Source organism: Sycon ciliatum, chromosome 1, assembly GCF_964019385.1.
Source record: "Sycon ciliatum chromosome 1, ocSycCili1.1, whole genome shotgun sequence".
Lineage (NCBI taxonomy): Eukaryota > Metazoa > Porifera > Calcarea > Leucosolenida > Sycettidae > Sycon > Sycon ciliatum.
In genome coordinates, this window is record NC_088643.1 from 58,589,673 (window position 1) to 58,613,352 (window position 23,680).

Below are 23,680 nucleotides of genomic sequence, written 5' to 3' on the forward strand. Positions count from 1 at the left end.
CACACACACACACACACACACACACACACACACACACACACACACACACACACACACACACACACACACACACACACACACACACACACACACACACACACACACACACACACACACACACACACACACACACACACACACACACACACACACACACACACACACACACACACACACACACACACACACACACACACAAGCATGCACATACAACAACAGCACGGGTGAGTTTTAAAACAGGCATATGATTCCCACAATAATGTTAACAGCAAAATGCTTGGCTTCATGGTTGGTATGTTTTTTTCGTGACAGGCTAATAGAAAATAATACAAAACCAGCTGTAATATAAAAAAGCGACATTGGAAGAATGTACATGGTGCAGGATCAAGGTGTGCATAAAGGCCGGGTCCCACGGCATACATGATATAAAACAAGACACAAACAGGCAGGGCATGGCAATACTTGTAGATACACAACAACACAGCACAATAACTTAGCAAACAGGAAGTAGGTACAGCAGCAAAGACCCGCGAACAAGCCGGAATATCGGCACAGAATAGGATCAATACTGGCAGCATGTAGCGAGATGCTGTTGGAAAAGATATGGTCTGAGGGGGAGAAATTGTGCTGTCACGGACAACAACAACAACAACAACAAGAGAAGTTCAGGAAGCAAGTGGCTAAATTGTGCAGATTTGGAATAAGACCCAAATACAACTTTGTACAGGTACTTCTGATCTTGAATATGCATGTACTTGTAGTATAGCATAACAACATCTAAAGAAGGTGACCGCAGGAGTTCAAACATCGCAATGAAACTATTCAGACATATCTATATACAACAAGAAGAGAGTCGTCCAATTCAATCCAAACGAAAAACAAACAAACAGAGACGGATGTAACAGCAGAGATATAAACTGCAACCGGAGTGATATCTCTGCCAGAAATACTATTACAATTGTAGTGATGATGGTGCTCCAGCTCTCGCTGCTGCTGCTGCTGTCCTAGAATAAATAAACTTCTCTGGTGAAATTGGCTAGTCTTGCGCGGCGGCGGCGGGCTACTGCAAGCTCAGGAGACCGGCTCCGTGATGGGCTCATCCTTGAGCTTGGCAAACTCGATCTTGAGCTGGGCCAAGTGCCGGCGTGCGCTCTCTATGTGCGAGGAGCTGTAGGAATGCATGCGCTTCTTTTTCTGCGTAGCATCCGCAATCCACTGCTCGCACTCGGCGAGGATCTCATTTTGCTTCAGGAAGAAGTGACGCCGTATCACCTGCACACATCAAGGCAACGGGTGCAATACGCATCAATACAGTTTCACATTGCCCTTCATCGAACGAAAGATCTATCATACACAGGCTGGAATTTTCAACACGTTTGAAAAGAAGAGAAGTAGTACTAGAGAGGAGATTGAGAAGTAATACTACGCGTAGATCTACGCACTGCAAAAATGGCAGCGTCAGCATTGAGCATTGGCCACGATTTTTTCTTTCTTTTTCGATTTCTGCCAATTCCCATGATCGTTCGATTATTCGTTCAACCCACGAATATTCTAAATTAATTGATTATTCGATTATTCCTTTCAACACTATCAAAAAATCCTTCATAACTACACTGAACATGCATCCAAGACGATAAAACCCACTTTTCAACAGCTAGCAGGCAAGATTAGTTGTATATCACCACCACATCATTAGAGGGAGTCTCACCTAGAAAACAAAAAAACTTGAATTACAGCCAAAAAGACAGAACTCTTGCTAGATTAAGATTCTTTGACGATCTACCGCGCGCCATTGTATAAGCGTTGGGAAATCAGGCAAGTCATCTGGTCACATGCTGGGAGTGAAAGGTTAGCAATGGCTTTCGCGCGGATAGGGGTGCCTGTGTTCTTGTGATCAGTCATCACACTTACATCTTTGAAAGCAGCAGGTGTCTTGCGAAGCTGCTCCAGCATTGCCCACTTCATCGTTGCCTGCTTGATGTTGGCATTGTACTCTAAAGACGCTTGGTCACCCAGGGCAGTGTTGCGTGACCGTTCGTACCCAGGCTCGTTGAAGTACGGCTCTGGGACGAGGATGAGAGACTGGATTGAGACAAGAACCTAAAGGACAGCAAAAAAAAGAAAAAAAAAAGGAGCCAGCGGATTCAGGAGAGATTGGACAAAACACGCATACTTCTTAGTACCGTAAAATCCCGCCAGAGCGCCCCGTCTCTCCCATCCGCCCTCCCTGACTTCTTGTCAGGGACGTGATTGATTGTATCCTCGTATGACTCTGTCACAGTCTGTGATGCCGTACTGTACTGCAGACGCATGCTCGACCCAGTTGGAAATGTACGCAACAGTGCCCACCCTCTTGACCAGGGATCGCACAAACCCTGAGTTTCGACGGGTCTGTACGACTCCTGGCTCTTGACCCTTGGTCGGTGTACGAGATGCATGAACAGTTTTCGTAGCGTGAGTACCTTTTCATGTAGTACTGAACGCGGCAAGTAGGACTCACCCATCCGCCGCTCCCCACCCGAAGCGTCGAGGAGGTAGGGGCGCTCTGGCGGGATTTTACGGTACAAGTAGACCAGGCGCATAAACAGGAAGGTTACGAGTTATGACTAACTGTCCACCAACGTAACCAGATCTTATACAGTCAGCGAGTGCGACAACATGGTTTGTCCTCCTTTTTTCACCATAATTTAATTGGCTCACCATCCGAGATAAACAGGAATGTAGGACATAATGCACATTTAAACAAACGGCGAGGAGACAATAATTTGATAACCGCAATCAATAAGACAAGTTGAATCAACACCTGTGTATACTTTATTCAGACAATGTAGATGAAGGTTGAACGAACACTTGTTTGAATCCTAAATTGTTTTTCTCTCCACCATTTCTTCCTATTCTCATCGTTTTATTGCACATTGTCTCCACCGTTTTACATTGCATGAATAAAGTATACACAAATGTCGAATGAGCTTGTCTTATCGATTGCGGTAATGCACATTTGCAGTGTTTTAGAGCCTCACCACACCCATTTTGCCGGACGAAACTGGCCAGGGACAGCAAACGTACCTTCGGGTAAGACTTACTTTGGCCCTAAAACAAAGAAAAAAAACTATGTAACCTGATGTTCAATTGTTCATGGCACACGCACCTCATGTGCGACGAAAATCAAACAACACAATTTTATTTCTTCAAAGTATTTTTTTCTCACCTCAAGGCACGTTTCTGCTGTTCCTTCCTCCCTAACCCAGATTTGTGTGGATGGCACCATGATGGCATGTACACAGTGTCGATGCAAGTCCACACATGTACACACGTCGCACACCACACAGCACGCCCCCCCCCCCCCCCCCATACCTCAGACGGCATCCCCCCCCCCCCACCCACCCACACACTGTACCTGTAGTAGAGATGATGTCTGTGCATTCCATTTTTCCTCGGGTCGGCCATGCCACGTATTCAGAACACTGAGGCACACCTGCAGTTCAATATACCATGTAGTACATGTACGCACACAGTTGACAACACACATTGGACGCCCGTACATTACAGTACAAAGCAAAAGTACACAGTTCAGAGTATTATTATTATTTTGCTTGTTCACGTTGGCATCAACCTGCATAAAGCAGGTATATAGCCTTCGCTTAAGCTGCCATAAAAAAAAGAAAGATCATCCTAAGCGAGAGGGCTAGAGGAAAAGATAACGGTAACGAGATACAGAATACAAAGAAATACAATGAGTTCAGAGTAGCATTATCAAAAAATCAAATTCAAACTGCACGAGAGAGGAAGCGTTAGGATTTTGTTGGAAAGACTTGATTGCAGAATTCTTGCAACATTGCATTTTGGCCTCCTGCGCACACCAATCGCATTGCTGCGATTTGCTGACCGAGCTGATCAAGCCGACTCTTGGCTTTTATTTAAAATAGACAAGCGCATCATAGGCCACATGTCATAGTAAGAGAACATAAGCCCCAAGAGTGTGCGTGCAACTCCGCTACGGGTGCTGTCCAGGCAGACTTTCAAGTTGGCATGATTTTTGTGATGCAGTGCACATTGCACGGTATTATCAGACAACACATGTGATGTGTTGTTACACCCTGTACGGTGTTGTAAATCACTCGTGCCAGGAGCTTCGCATTATAAACATGACGTCAACTTGAAATTCTGTCGGGACAGCACTGTATGCGAGAGTTGCACACTGTTGGAGGTTAGGCAATCTTGGTGAAACTATAAAACCTGTCAACACCATCCGAAACTACAGTACGATACAGAAGTAAACAGAATTCATGCAAGCATACATACACTCTAACACACGCATGCACAATAATACACACACACACACACACACACACACACACACACACACACACACACACACACACACACAAGCATGCACACACACACACACGCACGCACGCACGCACGCACGCACGCACGCACGCACGCACACACACACACACACACACACACAAGCACGCATGCATGCATGCACACACACACACACACACACACACACACACACACATGTATGTACCGGCACACAGTCAGACACGATACCTTTCCATCATTGTAGAGGTTGGGATTGAAGCGAACGGTCTGGTTGCCAGTTGTTGCCAGGTTGACCTTCATGGGCTTCTGCGGATAGTCTCCTGGGAAGAAGACGTCAAACTCAAAGCAGCCACCAAAGTACGGTGTGTCCTCTGGTCCAGTAATCAGCACCTACGAAACAAGAACACACACGCACGCACACACGCACGCACACACGCACACACACGCACGCACACACACACACACACACACACACACACACACACACCACCACCACGCACGCACGCACGCACGCACGCACACACACACACACAAACTGGTTTGGACTCACAGTCATACATCACAAGTTTATCAATTGAGCTCCCAGTGTTACAAGTCTCATAGGTTGCACAGTCTATTTCCACTCTCTTCCATTCTACATGACTGTATTTGCACTCTAGTTCCACTGTAGTCGCATTCTCTGTCTCTGTCTCAAGGATTACCAAGCAATGTAATATACAGCAGCATGTAGGACAAGGTGGCCCACACAAGCCCACACACCTTCATAACGTCTAGGCGGTCTTCATCGCAGCGAACAAACACCGTTGATCCGGAGGAGAGTGGCAGGGATGTAGCCAGTGTGGACATCTCCTGTGCGAGGCGCTGTGCGCGAGATGCTGCTGCCAGAGAGGACACTGGGTCAAACAGTTGCTGCTTGTAGCCGTACTCAACAACACAGTGTGGCACTCCTTCAGCATCCTCCTCCACCATAGCATGGGTACCTGCATTCGACAGAACACCAAGAGCACTATTAGCAGCGGCGGTGGTGGTGGCAATAGTAGCCACGGCAGCAGCTATGTTAGCAGAAGCGACGGTGGTAGCAGCCACAGCAGCAGTAAAAGCAACACAATCAAACTATTCAGCAGGAGTAAAAGCAGCACATATTATTTCCAAGAGTTATAGCTTCTCATCAAGATAAAAAAGTCATATTCACTTGTCAACGGGTAGGGGTTTGGCTGGGTAACGAGTCTAGGTATTTCTATCCGGGTAGCACGGGTACCCTATTGGGTATTTTTTGACTTTGTTTATACAGCGAGTGGGCACTTGTGCCACATAGAAAGTGTACAGTAAGCACGTGGCCGTGCTCCTTACATGCACCGTTGTGAAACACCGCACTCAAACTACCCGATCGAATTCTCAGGAGCAAACTGCTACGCGAATACTCCAATTACGGGTAGCACGGGTACCCTACTACCTGATGACACGCCTAATTGTAACAACTGTATTACATTGTACCTCTCATTTCGGTTGCAACGCTGTCCCACAATACACTGATGCTGATTGTAAGATATGCTTGAAAGGAAACAGTTTTTCCTCGCAAGACAGCGAACAACTATATAATTACCATCATGAGTACATAACCCCAGAGGTTATGTACTCTTTTTATCATGCAACATTATTATGAGGTCACATAAAGGGTTAAACACAGCAAACCTGCTCAGCTGCACAGTTGCAGTTGAGAGTCTGCAAGATTGGAGGAGGGGGAGGCAGCAGCGAGTAACAAGTAACGTACCAAACTGCATGAGTTTCATCTGTGACACGTAGTACTCATTCTCGTCAGAAGTAGACACTGCGCCAGTTGCTGTGGCTCCTGTAGTACTTCCGTCTAGACCGTCTGTACTACTACTGTCACATCTACACACACACACACACATACACACACACACACACACACACGCACACGCACGCAGACGAACACACGCACACACACACACATGCATGTACACACATACACATACACACACAGACGCAGACACAGACACACGGCACACACACACAGACACCGACACACACAGACACCGACACACCCACACCGACACACACACACACACACACCACACACACACACACGCACACACCCATGCATGTACACACATACACATACACACACAGACGCAGACACAGACACACACAGACACCGACACACACAGACACCGTACTTGTACTTGCTCACTGCCAAAACTGGTCACGTGGGTCTCCCCGGGAGAGGGGAGAGAGACTCAAAAGGAATCTTGGAAAGATGACTCAATTGGCCATTGAACCACCCAACGGCCGACACCCCCTGAAATCCCCAAACTTTTAGGGTGGATTTGAAATGATCCCACTTATGGGCTCATCACACCTCAGTAAGTGGGTGAGGACAAGGTGCGGAAAAAGGATCGACGGCATCAGGGTATCCGTCCCGGAATCCAACTGCAGGTACCCCCTGCCCCCAGTGAAGGTAATACTTGGTACTAGTGTGGGTGGCTAAATCAGAGTGGATCTGATACAAGCTTCACTAGCACCATTGATTACACAAGAGTTAATCTAGCCAGAAGCAGTCCATGGTTAACAGGTATGTATACTTCAAATAGAAAGTATATGAACCCTGAAACCAACAAAGGTGGTAGGTACAACAATACACCTTCAAGCAGCCAAGCCCTTTGGCAACAGGCCCAACACTATCTGGCATAAGTGTACCCACCAACCGAACTAGCTGGCACACAGACACCGACACACACACACACCGACACACACACACACACACACACACACACACACACACACACACACACACACACACACACACACACACACACACACACCAGGACGCATATGATTACACAGGGACAAACAGCAGTCTGCACATCATGCAAGACAGCCTACAGCAGGTGGCAAGGTAGAGGACACACGGCAGAGGATAGTCTCTTATGGCATGTACAACCACATTCGTAAGGGTATAACACTACACATGTGTGCATGTGTGTATGGATGTCCGGGTGGGTGAGTATTCTGGGATGTAACAAACCTACCATAAACATGTATTTGTAGTACTACAAGAGCATGTGCGGCGCAACACATTACTTACACACACACACACACACACACACACACACACACACACACACACACACACACACACACACACACACACACACACCAGGACGCATATGATTACACAGGGACAAACAGCAGTCTGCACATCATGCAAGACAGCCTACAGCAGGTGGCAAGGTAGAGGACACACGGCAGAGGATAGTCTCTTATGGCATGTACAACCACATTCGTAAGGGTATAACACTACACATGTGTGCATGTGTGTATGGATGTCCGGGTGGGTGAGTATTCTGGGATGTAACAAACCTACCATAAACATGTATTTGTAGTACTACAAGAGCATGTGCGGCGCAACACATTACTTACGAAGACTGCTGTCGTCTTCTCAGCGCATCATTGACGATCTGATGGGTGGTATAGACATCTTCCACCAGCGCTGCAATGCCTTCGTTACTTGCCTCTGCCAGGCCGGGAGCATTTCTAGATGATGACGTCGGTGCTGCTGAAGATGCCTCACCCTTCGACTTGAGTGAGCTTTTCCCGGGCTTCTGTTTCCTGTGACCAGAGGACAAGCAACCAGGGATTGGTGTAATGTGTTTACAGCTTTACACCATCTCTCCATCGCCACACATTGTTCTTTGCTTCTCCCGGAGACCAGCTATCTGCCACCTGCACTGCACTGTTATTCAGGTGTACAGCTAAACTGATAGACAAGTTGCCGACAAAACCCGTGGGAAAACACCCTGTGCCACTACTCGCTGCAACTGCAACCGGTAACAAAATATGTTACTGGTAGATAATATAGAGACCAAAACACCATGTTTTTTTTTGCTACAGAAAAATGTTAGAAATGCCCAAAGTTATCACCTGATTCTCAAGGTACGTACCCGAGGCACAATGTGTATGTCTCCAAGCAATTCTTCATCTTTGTGAGCAGTGCCATCACACTGTCTCCACTGGGATGGGACTCCAGTAGGAGAGAAGATAGCGGCTCGCACGTCGATATAGCACGAACTAGCAGTAATACCGCCGAGTTCACGACCAGATGACAGGACATGTCCAAGACTATAGCGGCAAGGCAACAAAGAGTCACAGTATAAGATAGTCCTGTGTATAAGCTCAGGGAATCTCAATGTCTCTCTCTCTCCTTTATACACACACATGCACACGCGCACGCACAAATGCAAGCAGACAGGCGTGTACACAATCATCCACACACGTACAAACACAATTCTGAAAGCACAATGTCTAAACAGAGCAGTTCAATGTCACATGAGAGATGGCCAATGTAGAAGAATGAATCAACGAGTGGAGTGCACAGCACAAACACAAACATCGTCACAAATGCTATATTGGCCGGCGAGAACGCGCTAGCATGACAGATGACGCTGACAGCGCGCACCATCCATCTTATTTGATGCTGTCAGAGCATTGTCAAAGCAATGTGCACAGTTCACGACTGAATGAAGGAGAACTACTAACAGTAAGGGCGTGTGTGTGTGTGTGTGTGCGTGTGTGTGTGCATGTGTGTGGGTGTGGGTGTGTGTGTGTGGGGGGGGGGGGGTGTGCGTGTGGGTGTGTGTGTGTGGGGGGGGGGGGCACACGGGACTCACCCGAATCATTGCACAAGTACGATTGCAGAAGAGGAAGTAGACATGAACCGCGCAGAAGTGCCAGTAACCAGGTGTGATTGAAGAGCTGGCTCACTTTCTCACTGTCCTCCACACCAGTACAATCGAACAGGCTTGCCAGCGTCTGTGGACAAGTCAATCAGAGTCCGAAGTACACACATAATATAGCAAGTTGAGCCTGCACATCCCAAAACTTCCCAATACAAACATGACCCATGCGGAATTCGTGGACATGTACAGCCACTGTTTCAAGTGACAAGATGCCTTGGTTAACAAGGACACCAATCTGAAGTTGGCGACATGAAGCGCAGGGAACCCAGCAAACGCCAAAAAATACAACACAAACACGCCAAATACAACATGTACATGCCCTGAAGAGACAAACTACATGACCATTGTGAAACATGTCTGCCTTAAAGACATCTAATCTATACAGTACCTCCAGTAGCGCAGTGACATGTGATTCTTCCTTCTTCTGCCTGGACACCGCCTGGTTGACATCCCACGTAGAGTGGGTACTACCAGTGCCAAAGCCAGTGCCCTTCGCCCAGTACAGCTTGCCGTCAAAGCTGGTCTTGGACATGCCCGGCGCTCCCACTGGGTCGGCTAACACTGGCACAGCGCCTGCAGGAGCTAGGGCCGCTGCCGCTGTTACCTCTGCGGATGGATTGGCACTCAACACCTCCTTGTCGCTGGCGGCGGCTGATAGCATAGCAGCACTGCTGGACTTGTCGGCATGGCTCAGGTGCGCCAGGCACGCCAGTAAGAAGTGCAGCAGGCCACCGTTGAGCGCCTCGACTCTCAGTGCAAAGCCGCCAGCGTCCAGCGTGATACGCTTGCTCTGCAAGATGCTGACCAGAAGAGCGAACGGCAGCAAGGATAGCGTGGGCAATGAGCACAGCGATCCTGATGATCCCCATGCTAACACGCCTGCGGAAAGAAAGCAGACAGCCAATAGAAAGCAACAGCCATTACTAGAAAGTAGAGGAACCAAAGTAAAAAGAGCAGTCCCTGCACCTGACCTGCACTGGCACTCGTTGAATGCTTCTTCGATGAAAACATTACTTGGTGACACAGGTAGCCACTAGCCACTCAAAGTACACAACAACAAAAAACTTCAAAAAAGTGTCCCTGAGCAGACCTGGATGGGATGGGGTGCCACAAATGCATGATAACTTCAGATAAGCTATTCTGCGGATTGCCAGTGTGCCAGTCCTGATTCAGTGATTGTCAAGATTAGAGGACAGAAACTACCAGTACACAGCCAGACAAATAGACAGACAGAGACCGGAATCAAATGTGTGTGTAACTGTGCATGTTTGCATGTTTGAATATGTGTGTGTGTGTGTGTGTGTGTGTGTGTGTGTGTGTGTGTGTGTGTGTGTGTGTGTGTGTGTGTTCCCCAAAAGAAGTAGCCACAAACGTTATAATATCCACGTAAGCCAGAGATACTATTCAGCACTCACCTTCTGTTGGCACACCGAGTAGCAGTCGAAGCAACGTGGCAGCCTGAGACTGATGTTTCAGCAAGCCTTCTGCATAGTGGGGCAAGCGAAGTAGCAAAGTCAGTGCGGCTAGAGTGTGCGTAGGAAGACGTCCAGTTGACACGGGCCACACGCTGCTGTCGAACGGTGGCAAAACAGGAACATAGTCCGGCAAGTGACGGACAAGGCTAGCAGTGCCGTCATCCTCGCCGCCATCACCACCATTGGCGGACAACGCCAGATCGCAAACATTGGAATACCAGGATGGAATGTAGTCGGCTAAAGTGCGCAGACCGTTGAACTTGGAGAAGAGCTGCAGAAGAAGAAACGACTGCCAGGCTGGCTCTTCAGCTGCTCCAAGTAGACCAGACTCAGAAGAGGCGGCACTGGCACTGGCAGCAGCAGCAGCAATCACTGCTGAAGGAACAACGTCAGCGATGCGGCTGCTACTGCTGCGATCATTCTGGCCAGACAGCGAGTAGAAGAGTTGCACGGTGCGACTTGAAAGCGCTCTTTGACTTGGCGGCTGCAGCTGTGCAACATCTGCCACCGATGCGGATGAGTCGAGCACAGGATCGAGCAGGGCACGTCGAAAGCTGAGAGAAGCCACGAAGGTAGTGGGAGATGATTCCTCGGTGCTCGTTGTCGGACGCTCCGACTTGACGATATTCGACCACTTCACGTCCAAATCCCACATATCCGTCTCATCAATGTAGGGTAGTTCTTCACCGCTATACTTCTTCAAAAACATCTTCCAGCTTGCTGCAGATGCTGCTGATTGACTCTCTGTAGCAGCAGTAGTCGGTGTCGCTGTACCTCCTGTGCTGGAGGCTTTAGATGCCGACGGCAGCTTGGATGGCAGGATGGTTTCGCTGAGCTGAGTCATCGAGCTACAGACAGACACCTCGCGAATGAGCACTCCTCGGCCCACTGGCCAATGTAGCTGGTTACCGACCTGCTGCCGGTGTGCGTCCGAGTTGAAGAGGCCGCTGGACTTGGAGAGCGCCGACAGAGCAACAGGACACAGGACAATCCGCACTTTCTCGCTGTGCAGCAACAGGCCAACCAGCACTTGGCGCATGAATCCAGCATCGGGACGAACGTCCTCCTCGCGCAGAATCACGCAAAGGATCTTGACCAGCTCCTCTGAGTTCTGCAAGTTGCCCAGAGTGACGGCAGAGAAGAACGACAGGGCGGCGGCTTGAAGGTCCTTGCGCTGGCGAGCGCCTCTGCCCATGCCCACGGAGAGCCTGGATCTGCTGCGGGATGGCTTGGCACAGAGAGAACTGAGCAGGCTCCTCCAGAACTGTGCGCGGTCCCCGCCGAGAGCATGCTGCCGAGAGCATGCTGCACTGACGAATGGTCACACAAGCCAGTGAGGAGCGTCAGCAGCTGTGTAACAATGTCAAGGTCGGACTGGTGCCTAGCCTCCTTGGCCAGGAAACTGCCAATCAGAGCAACCACATGGTCCAAGAAGTCGGTTTTCAACAGTAGCTTAGTACACTCGTCGGACTGGGCCATAGCGCAAGCACTCTGGATTGCCGACATGATGGATGCACTAGGCCGCTGCTGCTGCTGGGCTGGTGGTGACGATAGCGCGGTGCTGATGTCGGATAGGACAGTCTTGAACAGCACGGGCCGGATGCAAGTCAGACACCCCAGTGCATTGCGCACAGCCACGCCAAGGGACTTGTCACATGCCATGGCCTTCTCGGAGAATGACAAGAACGCCCTGCACAACACACACGTCAACATATGCACACACATACACAAACACGCATACAGCATTTTATCACAATGAATAACGCTACAAGGCTTTCCAGGTGCAAAGTGCCAATTTAAATACTGTAATTTCACAAATTTTCCGTGCACTTTTATTTTCGGTACTTTCGGTGCGTCTGTTTCACACCTAAAATTTCAATACACCGAACAAACACCAACACACATAATCCAATAGGGAACTGCTTCTCTGTACCGAAAATTTATGTTCACCTAACCTAGCCTGTCGCCCTCACACCGAAAATATTGAGCACCGAAAATTTCTGAAAGTAGAGTACTGTATTCATTGAGACGGGGAAAAGGGCACATAATAGCGAAACGAGATACTGTGATACAGACATAGTTAGCGTATGCATGGTACAGGTGGGGACTACAGTACCATGTACCCCTGTCGCAAGACAAGCATGCAAATCTGCAAATGCACTGGATGTACACCCGAAGACTTTCTCTTATAGTAACGATAGCGGACGAGATCTGAATGACACAGATCCAGACTTGCGCCAAAATAACTGCCCAATCCACACCCCTGGCCAAGCCTTGTGAACCTCCCCCCTCCCCCACCCCCACACACAGTGACACTACATCACACAAACTACTTCATTCACATTCACAGAAGCCATCTACACAAAGCATAGCACGGTGAGTGACAATAGACTTCCATGCCCCCCCCCCCCACACGCACGCACGCACGCACGCACGCACACACGCACACACACACACACACACACACACACACACACACACACACACAACGCACGCACACACCCCCCACAAAAATTGCAGCTAGTGCTACTCACCGGAACAATTCCTCCGTCAGTAATGTGTCAGCAGTAGTTGCAAGAGACTGGTTGGACATTTGAAACAACGAAGCGGCGACGGCTTGTATGCGTAGAGGCAAGCAAGTAGACAACTGACTGAGCTGGGCGGCACTAATGTTGATAGACGAAACACAGCAGAGCCACTCTAGTAGAATGGCCATCCTATAGCACAGAACAAAGGCAACATCAGCAGTGCAATGCCACAGCAGCAGCAGCAGCAGCAGCAGCAGAAGCAATAGAAGTTAGAAGCTGTCTATATTTCATGTACACAACACAGTTCATCAGCACCCCAGACGTACAAGTAAAGACAATCTGTTGGTGGGCAAGACGACAATACACACACACACACACACACACACACACACACACACACACACACACACACACACACACACACACACACACACACACACACACACACACACACACACACACACACACACACACACACACACACACACACACACACACACACACACACACACACACACACACACACACACACACACACACACACACACACACACACACACACACACACACACACACACACACACACACACACACACACACACACACACACACACACACACACACACACACACACACACACACACACACACACACACACACACACACACACACACACACACACACACACACACACACACACACACACACACACACACACACACACACACACACACACACACACACACACACACACACACACACACACACACACACACACACACACACACACAACACACACATTTACCTGGCTTCCAAGTTCTGATCACGGGTACTTCCCACACAGTAGATCAGATGCAATGCAGCTTCCTCGGTCACATAGCCACCACAAGCAAACGAACTCCACATCTGTGTTTGCCCTGGGCCTGCTGCTGCTGCTTGCTGCTGCGAACTTGGCTGGAATGAGGCAGGTGTGGGCGCAGCACAAGCTAACAAAGCTCGTGTCAGACTGGTGCTGAACTTTTCTGACAGACCGGCTAAACTCTTTAGGATCTCTTCCACAAGGCAGTGGCACTCAGAGCTGCGTCAGCATATGTACAATCGTGCACACACACGCACACGCACGCATGCATGCACACACCCACACACGCACGCACACACACACACAAACACAGAAAAACACCCACACACCCACACACACACCGACAGGAGAGCAATAACAGCGTCAGCAAAAAAAAGCAGTGATATCAACACAAACCCAAGTTCTCATCCCGTGTTACAAAAACTAGTATGGACTGGTGAGGACAGCTAACACATCACAGCTGTTCATATTCACACACAAATGGATCTGTCCATGTGCATGTATGTGTAGGAAAGCCACAACGTGTAGGAAAGCCTACATCAGATCAACTCTGTAGGCAACCCACGCTACGAGTATCAAGTACGACCAAGAGTACAGAAATCAGAGTGTGCAGCGCTGTAATTGGGTTCTGGACAACAGGATTCGTCATGTATGCATGCGCAGGTGCACGCACAGGTGTATGCCATGGCCAACCACGGCTGAGACCACACACAACAAGCTGCTGGCTTCTCACTTTCTCGGACTCTGGAAGATTTGCAGGAGAACGCGCAGCAGATCTGGAGAATCCACCAGCTGGTTGAGTGCTGTGGCTGAGCCATCAAGCTTGCTAGTAGAGACGCCCAGTCGGTCACATGCAGTCAGGACACTGCTATAGCTCTGTATGCATATTGCCAGGCAATGAAGCCAAGTCAGCGCCGAAGAGTTGCTGTAGTCGTGCAACACAAAGCATACCAACACACAAAGTAGCGTCAGCATCCTCTGGAAAGCTCAGATCTTCAGAGGAGTCAGGTAAACACACGCACGCACGCACGCACACGCACGCATGCACACACACACACACACACACACACACACACACACACACACACACACACACACACACACACACACACACACACGCGCACGCACTATTCCAAGAAAAATGCTTGTACTCATACAGGGCCTCCACATTCAAACAGTGTAAAGCCACCAAGTGAACTCTTAGCTAGCCCAGGCAAGGCAAACACTCAACAGAAATGTATTGTGCATTGTGCAAGGACAAGGGTTTCAGGAAAGCACTTCTACTGGCCATACACAGCCAACGGCATATGCATACGTGTACTTGCCCCAGGGGAAATGCAAGATAGCCACAAGATGCAGTGCAAAGCAACACCCAGGCCCTACATCAGCGCCAAGATTAATCTTGAGCGCATCGACCGGCGCTGCATCTAATGACTTAAATGTTTACGCCGGAAGAAGCTGGATAACAAACACATGTACTACTGTTGCCACTGAAACTAGTTGGTATATGGCCATCAAGCGTGCTTGATTCCTAGTGTAGTAGTGACTCAGTCACATCTGTTCCAGTGAGCTTTGAGAGCAGACTACGTACACATGGGTCAGGGGCAGGGAGCTGATCAGAGATGTCGTCTTGCCCATCGGCGTGGCGTTGCTGAAACTCAGTGAACAGGAGAACGTTGCTACACCGTAGATACCAATGTGAGTGAGACTCAACGAGTCAGAGTCGACCGGGCGCTTCAGGCGAATGCATACCGACTGTACAGCACAATCAGACAGGACACAGAGCCAAGAGCATAAACACAACAATATAAAATGACTAGTTCCCGAAGCTATGCAACGATGTAACGTGGTAGCGTCTGGTGGGGCCAGGGTCCTAGTCGCTTTATTTTGTGCAGAGATGAGCGGGAGCCATATGCACAGGGTCACCAGAGTGCATGGTGTGTGCAACCGGGTATGGTTGCATGGGGAGCCATGCATGGCAAGCAGGATCCTCCTAGCAAACAGTTAAAACAGTACAGTGACCAGCAACCTCTTTCCCCGCAAAGAAAGTGCTCAACATACAATGCAATCGATGTTATCATGAAATTCTCTACAACTACACTGTTGTAGAGAACTGCATTATAAGCATGATCTATTGCTAGGATGACAGGGTGTGTGTGTGTGTGTGTGTGTGTGTGTGTGTGTGTGCGCGCGCGTGCGTGCGAGATAGAGAGAAAGAGAGAGAGAGAGAGAGAGAGAGAGAGAGAGAGAGAGAGAGAGAGAGAAGAGAGGAGACGAGATGAGAGGAGAGAACACACTGGACAGCACAAGCAATGCTTACCGTTACTATCCTGGGTTCTAGCAACTCCATTCGCGTGGAACCACAGCCACTGGATACCACGCTACAGCCGAGAGGTAGCATGCCACCGGGAGACCTAGCCGCCTCAATTACCACACACGAGGGTGCATCTTCACGCAACGAACAAACACAATGAGGAACACAAAGCCGCACAACACAGTGTATAATTAGTACACGGTGAAGAATGCACCACTGACCACTAGAACTACACTAGAAAACTACACTAGAAAACCACACTAGAAAACTACACTAGAAAACCACACTAGAAAACTACACTAGAAAACCACACTAGAAAACTACACTAGAAAACTACACTAGAAAACCACACTAGAAAACTACACTACAGTGCATTTCAAAACTATAGACGCGTAGGGTTTTTGAAATATTTCAAATTTGGCTGGAACTTTTTGAGAATAGTTTTCGGAATATTGCTCAGGATCGCTCCACAATTACTCTCATATAGTTTCTAAAGGATTGGATAACAGACGCACAATTTGGAAAAATTTATGCACAAAGTGATCACAGATTTTATGTGGTATAGATGCTGGCATAACGGTTTTTGCCTAGGTACGCGTCTATAGTTTTGAAATGGACTGTAGAAAACCACACTAGAAAACTAAGTACACTAGAAAACTACACTAGCAAGCACATGTCAAGTTAGAGAGTGGAAGCTGGAAAGGCATGGACGGACCTCAACCAACTTTCTGTGCATCTTGGGGCGATGGCTAACCCCTTAGTACTATGTAGACTGTATGCTGGTAATTATAACATAATAGACACCCTTAGCAAACAATGGTAACGCTATTTTTTTACGGTACTCATACCTTGATCACGCAAATAGCGTTGAAGCTGCAGCGTAAAACGTTATGGGGGCTGATTTATCGTTTTGGCCAGATATTGCATAGTCCGTACGCATTTCACCTTGTATCGCGTATATGGTGACATAAATGGTTGTACCGCGCAAAATAAAAGCTATTCTCGTGGCAACAGCGTACTAAAAATAGTGTGCATCTTGCTAAAGGTCGAACCCAAATCACGGTATTTTATCACGGTATTTTCCCCTTACGGTAATACCGTTACAACATAACGTTTTTTGCTAAGGGTGTCTAATGAACCCTGGGCACTACATGCACATGTACTTACTTGCCAAGGAGAGGGCATGAGCAGTGACCTGCACAACCTTGAGAATGATGGGCAGGGGTAACTGGACGGTCAGCGACACCCACTTGGGCGAGCTGGAGGAAAAGCGATGAGACCAGTTGGCAGCACGGGCCCGGCGGTATGGCGTGATGTGGCCAAGCAGAGCATCCAGACTATCAGACACTCCATCTACACGTGGGGTAGCAGATATCTGACCTGTGCGCATGACAGCGTCGTTACACACAACAAATCAACATACAATCAAGTTGAATCACCGCATTCAGCGTGCAAGTGGACAAACGGCTGTCAGACCGTCACAGCAAGTGAAACAAGCGTACCAGTGCAAAAAACTAACAGTGTGTTGCGACAGTTAGGTCATCTGTGGCTGTGGTGGGCTTTTACAGCCTTTTAGGTGGCCCTGCTGCTCGCGCAATCGTGCTTGCCCATTTGCCACCCACTGGTTTGTGTCTTCTTTCATTTGTTGCCATTCAAGTTAGTCATGTTGCTTGCAGCTGTTTCCTTGCCTTTGCTTGCTGTTTAATTTATGAGTTCTGGTGGTAGTGTTTCCCTTCCCCGAGTTCTTGTTTGGCCATGACAACACTTGCCATGTTTGGTGGCCACCACAAAGCCGGAAGGCAGTGAGGGTGTTTCGATTACCGCTTCCCTCAAAAATAAAACCGCTGGTAACAAAATGGCTTGCCGTGATGAAAGCTGATTCTCTTTGCTGTCAATATCAACACGCGTGTGTACAGCACACACTTTGAACAAGGCAAGTGCAAGGAAGGTCTAGTATTCTTTCTGTGTTCGCCTTTCGCAAGGCAGAGCCCAAGCGCAAGCACCGTGGCCTTTTGTGCGTTATGTCCTGTCTCGCAAGAAACATAAAAGCTACCTGTAGCTGCAGATGTTTTGCAACGCTTGTGGCTGCGTGAATGCACTCAGTGAGGATGTTGTTTCACTGAAAGAAGCCGCCATTGTTTCGGCGAGTGATTCTCCCCAGGCCCAGTGCCAGCGTACGGGCAAGACATCCCGTAGACGATCAGCCAGGAAAGCCAGCCGTGCAGCTACGGGCACCAATGACCCCAGTATGAGTACTACAACTGCACACCGTAGCGTCTGTCACAGCGTCAGTGACACTGACGACACTGAAAGCAGTGATCAGGAAGCTAGACACCCTGCAGCAGGTAAAGGCTCCAAGCTCCAGCAGGCCAAGCGCAATGACCAAAGAAGTAAAGCCATCCTGGATGTCATTGCTGATGACAGTTGGCAGTTGGTGTCAGCGGAGCCACCCAGGCCAAGGGAAGCCATGTTGTACGCTGGGAATCTGAGCGACCCTGCACTGGAGAGAGTCTAGCAGCATTCGTCAAACAAAGGTCAGCCAAGGCTGGAGCAGAGACCACTGTGCATGACTGCAGCATGCACAGAGCAGACAATGGAAAGGTGTCAGCACGACTAATGGTTGAAGCAAGTGCCCTCTCGCTTGTTATATCCCCAAACTTCTGGCCAAGACCTCTGTACGCCAGACCATGGTAGTTTAAAGACCGTGACCAACATCAGAATGCAGCATCACAAGACAATCTTGGCAGCAGCAATGGTAAACATTCCACCACAGATCTGACCCATGATAAAGAATGATGGCAGCACTGGGTGACCCTAAGAAGTAGACCTCCCCAAGCTGGCACTGGCATTGTGGCTGCGTAGGCTTCTGCTGCGCCAGGCTCATCATCCCCAGCCGCAATTGACGTGGAGGCCGGAGACCGTTAAAAAGCTTCGCGAAAAGCTGTCAGAAGCAGATGCTCGTGCTGACCAGTTGCCATTCAGACTTAAAGTAAAGGAATCGCAAAATAAGCAGCAAAATAAGCAGCTCCGCAAGAGCAATGCCCTGACATACAGTCTCATCGACATTGGTGACGCACTGGTTAGGTTTTATACTGGACTGCCAGATGATCCTGTATAAACTGCATTGTGTCACCCGTGTATAGTGGTAGATCCAGTGAAAACACCTGAACCAGTTCAAGGAAACATGTATGATGCGTTGACACACCGAAAAAAACCTCATAAATTGCTCGTGCAAGTTGCACTGCATCATAAGAATGGCATCAATCTGAATTCCTGCGGGACAGCAGACTAGTACGCGGAAGTTGCACACTCTTGGGGGGGGGGGGATGTATTTTTAGTACTATGCAGTAACCAAACTACCCATTCGTTATGATAATGATGATTCCAACCTACCGTATGGAGCAAAGTTCTTCAGCACAAGGCTATCTTCTTTGTCCTGATGAGCTGCCCTACTCTCCTGCTCGCGGCCTGCACCACGCTTGAGTGCAGGTATGGTGGAGAGGCTACCCACTGTTCTCAGTGCTTGCGAAACACCAGAAGGTTGGAAGTCCCACTGGGTGAGGCTGGACGACATGAGAGATGCAGTTAAGCCGGCCAGTCCATCTGAACAAACCCCCATGGGAACACACATGCACGCACACACACATACAGGGTAAGATGTTACAGTGCCCTACTCATGCAGCATTGCATTCCACTGCATGCCATGTACACTTCCGCAACTACATGTACATACAGTACTCCATTGCATGCCATATACACTGCACAAATACGGAATGAGCAGAAGCGGCCCGCAAATTGAAAACGATTGACAAAGTCCACAGCACGGGTGTTGGTTCCACATGAGCAATTTCAACTGCATGGAAGAAACATCAACTTCTCTTAGCTGAGAGGGAAAGTCACTGTTTCAAAACACATACGTAAGCACTCACAAACCCAACCACACATGCCACACAGATGCGCTTGTGCGTGCGAAGGTAAGCGCAAACAAACAAACACACACACACACACATGCACGCACGCACGCACCCAGGCACAGACACAGACACAGAAACACACACACACACACACACACACACACACACACACAGACACCCAGTTCTCACCATTCTCAATGAAGTCGATGGCACTTCTCGGTGAGCAGAGCACAGCCAAGATGAGCAGCAGTACAGGTTCCGACAATTCGGCGTTCTGGTAAGGACTAGACAGGACGGGCGCTACAGAAGAATCTACGCATGTCTGGCTGGACAGGAAGCAGATGATACTTCGGACAAAGTTGTTGATGTCGTCGCTTCTGTCAGCCTCGCACGCCAGAGCACTGTGTTGGAAGAGGGTAACAAACACTGCCATCAGAGCGGATGGGAACAAATGTGACTGTTTGGCAAGATCAAGAGCATTCTTCTGGCAATGAAGGTAGAGCAGACGCGGCAGGTCTTCAAACCTAGACGCATACAGAGAGGACAGGGAAGGAAGGCTGGCTGGTCGTTGCCACCACGGGCACATATTCAAACAGGTCACAAGACTCTTCATGCTGCTCAAATCAGCAAGGAAGTAGTGCGCCACCAACTCCGGATCGTCCGTGACACCATCAACGTCTCCTTGAGCAGCAGCAGCAGAAGGTGCATTAGAGCTGGGAGGGTTTGTCGACGGGGATGGCGCTGTCCTGCTCGTATCCGTACTTTCAGAACGGGCAGTAATAGGAGTAGCTGCCGCCGTTGCCACCGCCGCACCATCATCACTAGCCGTGTCGGTGGGTACCAACGTGGTAGTGCTTAGGTTATCGCTGGAAGTACACTCGCGTCCCACGGCGCTATCTGCACCCGGCTGGGCATCATTGCACTCCAAATGGCCTGTCTCAGCTTCCAGAGGCGAAGCTGCATCAGAAGGCAAGCCAGCAGCTGCATCAGAAGGCAAGCCAGCAGCTGCATCAGAAGGCAAGCCAGCAGCTGCATCAGAAGGCAAACCAGCAGCTGCATCAGGCTCGCCTCGACTAGTCACCTCAGTAGTGGCTGGTGGCTCTTGTGTTTCGCCAGTAGCAGTGGTAGTAGATGCAGGGGTTGTTGGGCTAGTCGCAGTTGAAGCTACTCTCTCAGTAGCTTCGGGATGAATAGGCACACTGGAGGAGGCCAGCAAAAGCCACATAACATTGCACATCAGAGGTTCCACGGCAGATAGGTAACCCTGGTGGTGAGGCAGTGGGACTGGCTTGCCCTTCTCTTCCAGCTTGGCAGAGAGGCCACCACTACAGAAGACAGCAGAGTTCAGTGTTGGGCCAATGTTGCCCGCCAGCGTGCAGGTGCGGCGCCAGATCTTCAAGATGACCGAGTCGACGCAGGTGACAAATTTGATGTTGGTGGCCAGGAAGCTGATGAATGCAGACTGGGCATCTACGGCACCGCCTTGGCCTAGTAAGCTGGGAAAGAAACACGCACACACGCACGCACGCACGCACACGCACACACACACACACACACACACACCAACGAACAACAGGGATTTAACAAAGAAGAAAATCAAAACTGTCACGAACACTATGCAAGGGTATTGGCATACTTTGAAGTAGTCAATCATATCCAGAGCACAATCCACACGCATGGCAGTGCATCATCCCCACTGAGGACGTTGGTAATGTGAAAAAGGCAGAGAATTGGACCAGTCTATAGGGCATCACGTATGTAGCCTTCTTGCACCAATGTTAACACGAACACTAATGAGACAGTGGTCGAAGGATAGCCTGTTTCGTACAAGATAATATATACATTATGACAATTTACTTACTCAGCGTTGAGCAGGTCCAGCAGAATGTGCAGCAGGAGGTTGTATGCTGACGCCCTAAAGTTACATATCATATTGGCTGCATCCTGCTGCTCATGATTACATCCACTGGCACTGGCATCGCGGCCATTCGGCACAACGCCCACAAACAGCATGAGGAAGTTCTCCATGAGATGGACGACCCACGGGCCGACATGACGTCCCCCGTCAATGGACGGCTGGCAGAGGAATGCGAGGAGGACGCTGGCCAGCTCGGTCTGCAGCGTTTCCTTTGTCAGCAGTGCATGCCAGCCATCAGCCTGCTGTGACGTGTGCTTCTTGTCCGCACGGCTACTCTGGCTGCTCTGACGATTGACCGGCGAGAGATAGCACACCGACGTGAGCATCTGGAAAAGCAGAGACCAGGCACGAACCGTAACCTGCGGGCATCTGCTGGACAGGGATTTAAGGACGTGGAAAATCGTCTCCGGGGATAGGTTCAGCGTTCCCGTTCCGATGAAGGTGATGGCACAGCCGCTGGTGGGATTCAGCTGCATCCACAGCTCCAGCAGGCTCTCCACATCTGACTGGCTGTCCATGGACTGGAAGAGCGAGTCAAACGCCTTGCATAGCATGAACTGGACGGAGCAAGCGCGGCGTAGAACACGGTCTAGAGTAGCTTTGGTGGAACGGCCACTGCCAGAGTCTTGGTTTGCCGGCGATGAATCCGACTGTTGACCTTCAGACAAGGACGTTGCAGGTAAACTTGAGCTTGAGAATTGCTCATCACCACCAGCACCACCAGCAGCAGAAGTAGAACTCCCCAAGCTGGCACTGGCAGAAGCCGGGGGACAGCGCCACATGTGCATGTTGGAGACATGCTGGCAGTGGACAAGACTTTGTAGCGCTGTTTCGGCAGTGCAAGCCACGCTCATCTCCAGCCATGCATCGTGTTCTGAGGAGATCTTCAATGACCTGGAAAAGGAGGTCGACGACTGAGAAGTACTTGGAGCTGTGCTCAACCCGTGAGCTTTGTGCAGGCGCTGAATTTCCAGGGCTTTCGTCTTCAGACGATCGATCTTGGCGTCGACTTCCTTGAGCTTTCCGGAGAACGCGGATGTGTGCGGCGAAGACTTCATCGCCTCAAGCTTGGCTTTGAGATGCTGAGACTTATTCTTCAAGGAGACAATCTGGCTAGAAAGCTTCATGTTGGAAGAGGAGCTGGATGCCGTCTGTGGCACGGTCAGCTTGTTCAGCATACTGCATACACCATCAAGGGTGTGTCGGCTGGCCTCCACCAATGAAGAGCCAGCAGAAGTTGAAGTAGAGCTTGAATCGGATGAGTTCGCATTGCCAGGCTTCGGCGATGCAGCAGCGAGCGGGTCGTCTACTGAGTAGAATTGCGAATACACCTAGTTTCAAAAGACACACAGAAACGCACAGAAACGCACAGAAACACACACACATACACACACACACACACGCACACACACACACGCACACACACACACACACAGGTGCACATTCTGAGTTTCTCAGACAAACATACCTAATTGGATGTTCAGGGTTAGGTCACATATCGCCGGTACGCACCTGGACCAGGGAGAGGAGTGACTCTTGCAACCTCTCCCGGTGGAGTGTGGCTATAATGTGTACCAGTGCAATGC

The 23,680-nt window shown here is 49.5% G+C and overlaps 1 protein-coding gene across 1 annotated transcript; it reads right to left on the reverse strand.

Annotated features, from left to right (window-relative positions):
- Nucleotides 1-225: 225 nt before the first annotated feature.
- LOC135804597 (baculoviral IAP repeat-containing protein 6-like) lies at nucleotides 226-11,852 on the reverse strand. Its single transcript, XM_065318500.1, has 11 exons — nucleotides 10,502-11,852; nucleotides 9,475-9,965; nucleotides 9,018-9,159; nucleotides 8,292-8,469; nucleotides 7,771-7,959; nucleotides 6,101-6,222; nucleotides 5,089-5,309; nucleotides 4,558-4,719; nucleotides 3,398-3,475; nucleotides 1,912-2,100; nucleotides 226-1,272 (listed from the first exon to the last, which is right to left on the reverse strand). The coding sequence occupies exons 1-11, from the start codon at nucleotides 11,754-11,756 to the stop codon at nucleotides 1,072-1,074; spliced, it is 3,228 nt and encodes a 1,075-aa protein (XP_065174572.1). The 5' UTR covers nucleotides 11,757-11,852; the 3' UTR covers nucleotides 226-1,071.
- Between the last annotated feature and the right edge of the window lie 11,828 nt (nucleotides 11,853-23,680).